The 10,280-nt window shown below is 37.6% G+C and overlaps 1 protein-coding gene across 2 annotated transcripts; it reads left to right on the forward strand.

The window, feature by feature from the left end:
- Nucleotides 1–451: 451 nt before the first annotated feature.
- Nucleotides 452–9,821, forward strand: LOC107878366 (probable serine/threonine-protein kinase At1g54610). 2 transcript variants are annotated; one of them, XM_047415396.1, is made up of 9 exons: nt 699–852; nt 1,686–2,280; nt 3,352–3,636; nt 4,018–4,335; nt 4,597–4,824; nt 5,842–5,942; nt 6,254–6,368; nt 8,264–8,731; nt 9,451–9,821. In XM_047415396.1, the coding sequence occupies exons 2-9, from the start codon at nt 1,867–1,869 to the stop codon at nt 9,670–9,672; spliced, it is 2,151 nt and encodes a 716-aa protein (XP_047271352.1). In that variant the 5' UTR covers nt 699–852; nt 1,686–1,866; the 3' UTR covers nt 9,673–9,821. The 2 variants fall into 2 exon arrangements, with proteins under 2 accessions (XP_016580806.2, XP_047271352.1); XM_016725320.2 differs by having other exon boundaries at nt 452–2,280.
- Nucleotides 9,822–10,280: the final 459 nt, after the last annotated feature.

Genomic DNA, 10,280 nt, shown 5'->3' on the forward strand with positions numbered 1-10,280 from the left:
GTAAAAGTACCTAATTGAAAATTACTTTTAAAAATAATACACTTAAAAAACACATTAAAAAATTTGACCAACATTCATTGCTGCTCAAAAATATTTTTTAAATTTATTGGCATAAGTTACTTCTCAAGGAAAATATTTTTTCTGAAAAAACACTTTTAAATTAAATATTTTTCAGAATAAATTAATTTTATAAATTTAATTAAATATGCTATAAATATAAAATAATTATTTTACAAAAAAAATTGAAACCCCTCGATGCTGTATAACTCCACTCTCCCCTCAAAGGCTCCTATCATAAGTAGAAAAAAGAAGTGTTTTTTGACCAACCAACCAATAAAAATGTGTGCAACAGTAATAGTAAGAGAAAGGTAGTGTACTTTTGCCGGCCCCATTTTCTCTATCTATCTGTTTCTTCATTATTATTACTCCCTCCAACAATAACCTACATTCCTTTTTCGTTTGTTTAACTTTTTTTTTTTTTTTTTTTACGATACGTTAATTTTACTTTTTCATTTAAACTTAGACATGTTTAAAAATAAAAGTTTTAAGTATGGCTAGTTATATTTTATGTAATTTAATTTAAAGTTATAAATTTTAAAAGTTTTTTTTATTTTTTAATTTTCTTTTTTTGAACGGGTGAAGTATAATTTTTTTAATAATATTTTAAACTCTGTTGTATTTATTCTTATCTTCTACTTAATTTTTTCCCCATATAAGCGTGTTGAACAGTCAACTGCAGCCTAGCAGCTTTTTTTAAAATTTAATTTCTTTTTAAAACCAATTACCATGGTTTTCTGTTTTCTCGGAATTTTCCCACACAATTTTTAAAGATCAGTTGAGCGGCTTATTAAGGTATTGTGGAATCTTGAATTTTTATTGCTGAATTATGGTGGAAATTGGGGTTTATTGATTGAATTGTGTGTAAAGTTGGAGTCCTTTTTGGGTTTGTTTAGTTGATGAATCAAGAATTTGGATTCTTGGTATTTGATAGTGTAGTTTTGTGCCAAAAGTTGGAGTCCTTTTGGTGTTGTAGTCACTGAATCAAGGGGTTTTAGAAATTGGATTCTTGATATTTGATAGCTGTTGTAGTTTGTGCAAAAGGTGAAGTCTTTTTGGTGTTTGTAGTGGTACTGAATCAAGGGGTTTTTAGAAATTGGATTCTTGGTATTTGATAGTAGTTGTAGTTTGTGGAAAAAGTTGGAGTCTTTTTGGTGCTGTAGTGTTACTGCATCAAAGGGTCTATAGAAATTGGATTCTTGGTATTTGATAGTGTAGTTTGTGGAAAAAGTTGCAGTCTTTTTGGTGTTGTAGTTAGTGCATTAAAGGGTTAATAGAAAGTTGGATTCTTGGTATTGATAGAGGTTCATTTGCTAAAGTTGTAGTTTGTGCAAAAAGTTGGGGTCTTTTTGGTGTTGTAGTTGCTGCATCAAGTGATTACAGAAAGTTGGATTCTTGGTACTTGATACTTGATCATAGTTCTTTTTCTGAAGTTGTAGTTTGTGCAAAAAGTTGGACTCTTTTGGTGTTATAGTTATTGCATCAAGGGTTTATACAAATTGGATTCTTGATATTTGTTACTTGATAGTTCTTTTTCTGGAGTTGTAGATTGTGCCAAAAGTTGGTTTCTTTTGGAGTTTTAGTTATTGTTTAAAGGGTTTATGGGTAGCTGACAGTTATTTATGCAGTTGAATTTTGCATTGGAAATTTGGAATTGTATTCAGTTGCTGTTCTATTGAATTGGGTTGTTGTGACTTTGGGGTTCCATGGTTATGGGGGAAAGATTAATTTTTGCAAAGACTGGTCTCTGGGGTTTGTAGTTTGCAACTGAAGAAGGAAGGTTCTCGGTTGAGTTTTCGTTGATTGATTATGGGTGGCGTCTGTGGAAAACCTTCCTCGCCCGTGCAAAATAGGCGGGATAGACATAAGAAGAGAGAACTGACAAAAGGGACAACTGTGGCATCACGCCCACTCCGAGCTGTTTCTTCAAAGAGAGAGGAAAGTTTCAGGGTGAAAGACATGTTGGAAAATGGTGATGTGAAGCTTGGTTTGATAGATAAGAAGTCTAATGGATCAAGGAAGGTCAGGGATGATCATTATGAACAGATTAAGGAAAAGCTTGGACTCATTGTGAATGGTTGTCCTGGAAACGGAGTCGTCCCAAAAGCCTTGGAAGGGGAACTAATTGCTGCTGGATGGCCTTCTTGGCTTGCTGCAGTGGCTGGTGAAGCTATTAATGGATGGCTTCCTCGCAAGGGTGATACATTCGAGAAATTAGACAAGGTACAATTCTGTAGGCATTCTTTATGGGTGATTAATTTGTCAATTAGATTGGACAGCAATCAAACTTATCTTGGATTAGCCTAAGTTATTAGGAAATCATGAGTAATTAATACTATCTCCATGTCATTTTATATGGTGGTGTTTGATCGTGTCCCAATTCAAAATTTTGAATCGGCTTATGTATTATATCATTGACAGTTGAAGAAAATGTTTAAGTAATTTAGTTTCATAGAGAAAAGATAATGTTTAAAATCTGATCTGTTAAAGAAGGCTATGCTAGCTAAAAGATATAGTTCAACTTTCTCATGTCAGTACTTTAGCTCAGCCACACAAGTCTACACACACTTCAGAATTTGGAAGCTGTAAAACTTACATGTAATAACATTGGAATTATGGCAACATTTTTGGGTGTCGCAAGATGAAACAAGTGTCAAATAAGCTGTGAAGGTAAAATAATTCTGCAATAGAGAGAAGTTGATTTTGTTTCGAAGGAGGGACTGCAGATCTATTCATTTGTTGGGGAAACTAATGATATAGAAGAATAGAAGCCTGATTATGTGGAAATTACTAAAGATAAGAATGTGCAAAAACATTTTGAATGCTATTTCTTTTTTAAAAAATATTTTATATGATAAACTACAAGATGGGTGAAAATGATGAGATACACTAGTAGAGATGCCTGCTGTCATCTATCTAATTAAACAAATAATTTAATTAGTGTTAAACCGTACTTTAGAGTCTAGACATCCCCGTTTCTGATTGCACTCTTTCTTTTCCAATTTCTTGTCCTTCAACTAAAAAAGATTGCAGGAAATCTATAACATAATAGCTCATCAGTAGTATACCTATGGTAGAAATTAATCGATCGCATCCAACAAACTATGGAATAGCCATGCTAAATACAGTGTTTTGATTTAGATGGTTTAGAATTATATTTATTTGTAATGCCCGTGGCGGTATTTCCCTTCCTTTTCTATTTCCATTAAGATGTTAGTTTTCTTTTTCTAATGTGTTTAAAAGTTGTCAATTAGAGTTTTTTGGTTATTGTGTAATAGCTTCTTGTTCTTGCAGATTGGCCAAGGGACTTACAGTAGTGTATTCAAGGCTCGTGACCTAACCAACAATAAAATTGTTGCACTCAAAAGAGTGAGGTTTGATAATATGGATCCTGAAAGTGTCAAATTTATGGCAAGGGAGATAGTCATTTTGCGTAGGCTTGATCATCCGAATATTATCAAATTGCAAGGTTTGGTTTCATCAAGATCATCTTGCAGTTTGTACCTTGTTTTTGAGTACATGGAACATGATCTCACTGGACTGGCATCTGTTCCTGATATCAAATTTACAGAACCGCAGGTGCTTTCTGGGGATCCTTGATTATGTGTTATTCTGTAATTTTATATTAATGAGTTAGCTACATCAGCTCTGCTCTATATTCCTGCATTCCTGCTTTACTCTGTTTTATATTCCTTATGGGTGCCGTATCTATGTTATGTCATCTGCTTCTGTGCTGTACTATGTGTTTGTGTGATATCTCGTGACTTGAGCCGGGGGTCTTTCGGAAACAGCCTTTCTACTTCATCAGAGGTAGAGGTATGGACTGCGTACATCTTACCCCCCCCAGACCCCACTAAGTGGGAATACACTGGGTTTGTTGTTGTTGTTGTTGAGTTAGCTACATCAGATTTTCACTCAATTTAGATAACTTATTTCTGACTTTATTTTGTTTTTTCATAGATGAAATGCTATATGCAGCAACTTCTTAGTGGACTTGATCATTGTCATAGTCGGGGTGTGTTACATCGGGACATTAAAGGTTCAAATCTTCTAATCGACAATAATGGGATCTTGAAGATTGCAGATTTTGGCTTAGCAACCTTTTTTGTTCAGCACCAAAGTGTTCCATTGACAAGCCGCGTTGTGACTCTTTGGTATCGACCACCCGAGCTCTTACTTGGAGCAAGTCACTATGGAGTCGCTGTAGATTTGTGGAGTACTGGTTGCATACTTGGAGAATTATATGCTGGCAAGCCCATTATGCCTGGAAGGACAGAGGTATAAAACAGATTATTATTATTAATATACTTTTTTTATAACTTGTCCATGATACTCACTGCAATTCAGACATTTAACTATATGTGCATTAACCTTAATTTCATGATGGTACATTTTACCAATTGGTACTTGTTCATCAACTGAAAATTTCTCCGTTCTTTTAAGCGACATTATGCCTGATTAATTTTACTTGTGTGTTTCTCCTGTGTTGGGACTTAATTTTTTACATCTTAAATACTTGGAACTTTTTTCTCCTTGTAGGTGGAGCAGCTGCATAAGATTTTTAAGCTTTGTGGTTCACCATCTGATAATTATTGGAAAAAAGAAAAATTACATCATTCAACAGCATTTAAACCATTACATCCTTACAGACGGCGTATTGGGGAAGCATTTAAGGATTTTCCTCCATCTGCTGTGAGGTTGATGGACACATTACTTTCTATAGATCCTGAACTTAGGGGAACAGCTGTTGGTGCTCTTGCGAGTGAGGTAACTTTCTTCCTCCGTGACGTTTCTTTGTCCTTCTGTTTATGCCATCAATCTTAATTTGATGCTCTTTAGTCTAGTCCGTAATGGTTAGATAGAACTGAAGACTAAATCCTGCATGCTTATAGTCAAATGGCATGCAGGTTTCGGTCCTGATTGTTACAAGCATTAAGTAGAAGAATTTGGACCAATTTGTTTCTAGGAGAACCAATGCTATCAATCTGATCTCCTTTCTATATAGCACAAGATAATATTCATGATAGATAGTTGCTTCCGAAATTGTATCTGGTAAGTGTGCACTAGGTGATATCTTGGACAGATCTGTTTGTATGTATAAACAAATACTCCATCCATATGATTTTATCTTAAGGTGCTTTTACCTGGCGTGAAGTTTAAGAAACAAAGTAACATGTTTTGACATATAAGCTAAATATATGCAAATTATTAGAATTGCTTGTACAGACAATCCTTGAGAGTCGGTAAGAGTTCCAATTGCCCCTTCATCTGTCTCTATCATAGTAAAAATCAGCTTTTGTATGAAGTGGGGTCCCAACAAGTCATGTTAGTACGTCTAAAATAATTTGGATGCTATCATTAAATAGTTTTGGAAACAGAAGATATTAAACTTCTTTTGCGGCTTTCTAAAACTAAAAGAGTGACACATAAAATAGGACGCATGGAGTAACTTCGTGAGCTTTTACAAATTACCAACGACAACAGCAACATACCCAGTGTAATCCCACAAAGTGGGATCTGGGAGGGTAGAGTGTTTGCAGTCCTTACAGCAACAACTTCCTGTGCTTTTATGTCTTAAATTTGAAATTCGAAATAAGTAGTAGTAACATAGTCCCTGGTAGTTGGAGGTATATCGTTTCACTCTAGATGATATTCTGGAAGAATTGTCTCATTTTGTCTGAAGTCATTCAGTGTCATATCATTTCTTCAAGGTGAATCTCATTAATATTTGCATAATTAAGTTGCACAACTATTTTCCTGATTAACAAAGCTGTACCCATACAGTTCTTCACCACAAAGCCATTGCCTTGTGACCCTTCAAGTTTGCCAAAGTATCCTCCCAGCAAGGAAATTGATGCAAAGCTGCGGGAAGAAGAAGGTCGAAGGTAAATAATTTTAAGATATCCACATTTCCTGTGAGGACCTAGAACATTGTTTGTTTTGCATAACTTTGGTCTTTCTTGTAGTGTGAGCTAACGTTTTCTAATTCTATCGAGAAGCTTCTTCGTTGTTTTTAAAATATGTATGTCCAGTGGCACTTCCTTTGTTGCTTTCCTAGCTTGCTTGCACTAAAAAAGAAGTTTTTGTTTATCCAATTTCGACATTTCTTAGAGATGTAACATTTGTGTGAAACAGGATTTTCCTTTTTAAGTGTTGTAGCATATGTCATAATAGTTGTCTGAATTGCTTTCTGCAGGCAAGGAGCTGCAGGTGTGAAGAGCCAATTAGGTGATGGGCATACGAGAGGATCAAAAGAACCTCGAGCTGTTCCAGCACCTGATGCTAATGCCGAGTTGGCAAGGTCAATGCAGGTAGTTATCTGTGGCCTGATAATCACGATTCTTCAAATTTTTCCGTCTAACTCCCAAGATTTAGTTAGTTGTTTAGGGTTTTGCCATGAATTGGGAAGTTCTTCGATACATGCCTTTCTTTCTAAACTCCTTAAAGCCGAACTTACAATGTAGATTTGAGAATTCATATAGCCGACCCCTATTAATGTAGATTTGGGGCATAGAAATTGATGTTGTGGAAGATTTGAGTTGGTTAGGTGTGGTCATTCAAACTTAAAATGAATGAATAAAATCCACTTTAGTTGAGGCTGAGAAGGATCGTGCATATCTGTGAGAATCAGTTCGGTTTCATGCCAGGTCGCTCGACCACTGAGGCCATTCACCTCGTGAGGAGATTAGTGGAGCAGTTTCGGGAGAGGAAGAAGGACAGGGAGATTCTGTGGAGGTGCTTGGAGGCTCTAGGGGTGCCCGTGGTGTACAGTAGGTTGATCCAGGACATATATGATGGGTTGAAGACTTGTGTGAGGACGGTAGGTGGGGATTCGGAGCACTTTCCAATTCTGGTAGGGTTGCACCAGGGATCAACTCTTAGCCCGTTTTTATTTGCCTTGGTGATGGATGTTTTGACGCGATATATTCAAGGGCAGGTGCCTTGGTGTATGTTATTTGCGGATGATGTAGTACTGATTGACGAGACTCAAGGAGGAGTTAATGATAAGTTGGAGATTTGGAGACAGAGATTTGGAGACAGACGCTTGAGTCTAAAGGATTTTGGTTGAGTAGAACCAAGACGGAGTACTTGGAGTGTAAGTTTAGTGAGGTGTCGCAGGAGGATGGAGTGGTGGTGAAGCTCGACTCGCAGGTCGTTCAGAAGAGGGAGAATTTCAAGTATCTGGGGTGTATGATTCAGGGCAATGGCGAGATTGATGAGGATGTCACGCATCGTATTGGGGCAGGGTGGTTGAAATGAAGGCTCGCTTCGGGAGTCTTATGTGATAAGAAGGTACCCCCGAAGCTTAAAGGTAAGTTCTATAGAGTGGTAGTCTAGCCGGCTACGTTGTGTGGAGCAGAATGTTGGCCAATTATGAACTCAGTTGAAGGTGGCGGAGATGCAAATGTTGCGATGGATGTGTGGACTTACCAGGAAAGATAGGGTGAGGAATGAGATTATTCGGGGGAAGGTGGGAGTTGCTTCGGTGGAGAATAAGATGCGAGAAGTGAGGTTATGTTGGTTTGGGCACGTGATGAGGAGTGGCTCGGATGCTCCAGTGCGGAGGTGAGACACTAGCTATGGATGGTTTTAGACAAGGTAGAGGTAGACTGAAGAAATATTGGAGGGAGGTGATTAGGCATGATATGGAGCAGTTACAACTTACGGAGGACATGACCCTTGATAAGAAGGTGTGGAGGACGCGGATTAGGGTAGAGGGTTAGGGGGTGGGAGTGCGTCGGTAATAATAATGAAGCGTTCTTTTGTGTCTGTAGTTTTTTCGTGGTATTGTGTGATGTCTATGATTTCGGTTAGATAGTTCTTATTTTTTTCTTGTGATTGTAGTATTATCTTGTGTATTATCTTGTTGCTAGCGGTTAGTTTATTTTGCACTTAGCTTTTATGTTTGTTATACTGTTATCGGTTCTAAGCCGGGGGTCTATCGGAAACAGCCTCTCTACTTCACCTGAGGTAGTGGTATGGTCTGCGTACACTGTACCCTCCCCAGACCCCACTATGTGGGAATAAACTAGGTATGTTGTTGTTGTTGTATTGACTTAAAGCTTAAGATTTTTCTACATTAAGATGCTCACCGATAGGCGATCGCCATATTGGTGTGCAACTATGCGTTTACTGAAGCTATCAATTTATTTGATCCAGACACTGTTTGGTTCGTTTTTTAATTAATACTCGTACCTTGCAACAGAGGAGGCAGAGCAGTTCAAATCCTAAGAGCCGATCTGAGCAATTCTACCCCTATAAAGAAGGTGCTTCCGGTTTTCCAATTGATCAACATAGACCATCACAATTACACAAAGAAAAAGACGGAGATCACTTGGAAAATCATTCAGAGAGATATTCTTATTCCGGACCTCTAGCTCCAGGATTTGGGTGGGCAAAATCTGGGAAGAAATATGATCATGACATTTCCGTTGGTTCCAACAGAGCCGACTTATCAAAGTTTTCAACTTTAGTAGCATCTAGGTCAGTTGTGGCTGGTGATGCTCGAGATCGATTTGTTGCTTCACAGCTGGAATCTGGCGGTCAAGTAGAAAGGCCAGTACGCTTGCTTGATGAACACCCGAGGAAGCAGGATTGGAAGCGTCAGATGCAAAACCGTGCCGGTTCTCGTCAATTTGACAGTGGAAGGGCTAGCATTAAAGAATCAAATCTGGTAAGTATTATTAACTTGTCAAAAAAGAAGTTTTGAAAAATTTTGAGCTCAAAGGACTCGAATGTTTAGTGCGTAAAGATAATTGAGACATTATGTTTTTGCCATGTCACTACGAGATGATTTAGAAGCTGCTGAAAATAACCTCTCAAGTATAGTTAAACTTTAGTCATTGTGCCAATTGTTGGCTCACATACATAACTGCCCCTTGGATTGTTTTTTTTTTATTTTGTCCTATTTCAGATTCCCAACATGTCGGCCCATTTAATTAGGAGGAAACCCTTCCTACTAGGAATTTCTTCATTTCTAGCCCGAGATCTTTGGTTAAGGCCCAATGGTCAAGGGATTTCATTCATCTTGCCACCTTCCTTGGTATTCCTTACCCTCTTTCCACTCTGCCCCGAGGAGTTACTAGGACCAATTTATTCACGTTTGAATGTTCCATTTGAACAATGTCCATTTTCTTATTATTCTCAAAGGCTAAGCGTCAGGTCCCCCGTCTGATTCTACGATAGAGGCCAACAATGGTCAATAACTCTTACCCAAACACCGCTATTCACTAGTTTTTGCATATGCTCGCCATATTTGAAAAAAGCCAGAGGTTATTTGTATTCCTCGGAAACCAGTAATAGCATCTTCGTTACATATTTGCTTTCTTGTTCTGGAATTCTAGTATGATATTGGGATTCTTATCTAGCTCTTTTTTTTTTTTGTCTATGTAGCATGGTCATTCCCATGGTCACAAGGGAAACACAATTCATTTCTCTGGTCCACTACTTGTTCAACCAAATAAAGTGGATCAAATGCTTAAAGAGCACGATCGTCGTATCCAGGAAGCTGCACGACGAGCAAGGCTCGAGAAGGCAAGAGCAGGCAAAGGCCAAGCTCAAGGAATGCAGAGAACCGCCAATTCTATTTACGTCACTAGTCTGGGATCGCACTAGTCTGGGAATTATATATACTTCTATGTACAGTTCTTGAAGTAATTGTTATTTATAGGAAATTCAGTTGATTAAGAAGAATATAGCCAAATAATTGTGGTCTGTTACTGGAGTAGGTGAAAATTATTTATGCACACAAGTTTTCTTTTTTAGTCATTGCTTGGATTAAATTGACAGCCCTTTAAAAGATAGTACAAGAACGACATATATGGTGAAATTTTACAAGTGAGGTCTAGAAAAGGTAGAATGCACGGACGTTATCCAGAATAAAGGAGAGAGGATACATCGATTAAAGAATATTCTCAAGTAATTGAGGAAAATAAAAACGTATACTTGTAGCACACTGGCAACTGGTGGCAACAAAACTAAATAAAGTTTAGATAAATAAAACAAATCTTATATGTTGAACAGCAAGCAGCAGTGGTCTAGTGGTAGAATAGTACCCTGCCATGGTACAGATCTGGGTTTGATTCCTGGCTGGTGCAAATTTGTGGGGGAATAGCTCAGTCTGGGAGAGCATCAGACTTGAAGATTTTGAAGGTCACGTGTTTGATCCACGTTTACCGTATTACTTTTTTCAGGTATATTTAAATTTTTATATTTTTGTGCAG

Source organism: Capsicum annuum, chromosome 7 (genome assembly GCF_002878395.1).
Source record: "Capsicum annuum cultivar UCD-10X-F1 chromosome 7, UCD10Xv1.1, whole genome shotgun sequence".
In the NCBI taxonomy this organism is placed as follows: Eukaryota; Viridiplantae; Streptophyta; class Magnoliopsida; order Solanales; family Solanaceae; genus Capsicum; species Capsicum annuum.

Bases quoted from the DNA above. Each gene is read 5' to 3' on its own strand.
- LOC107878366 (XM_016725320.2), top strand. From the start codon at position 1,867: ATGGGTGGCGTCTGTGGAAAACCTTCCTCGCCCGTGCAAAATAGGCGG. The intron at 2,281-3,351 runs GTACAATTCTGT...TTGTTCTTGCAG, and splicing joins CATTCGAGAAATTAGACAAG to ATTGGCCAAGGGACTTACAG. The intron at 5,943-6,253 runs GTAAATAATTTT...TGCTTTCTGCAG, and splicing joins CGGGAAGAAGAAGGTCGAAG to GCAAGGAGCTGCAGGTGTGA.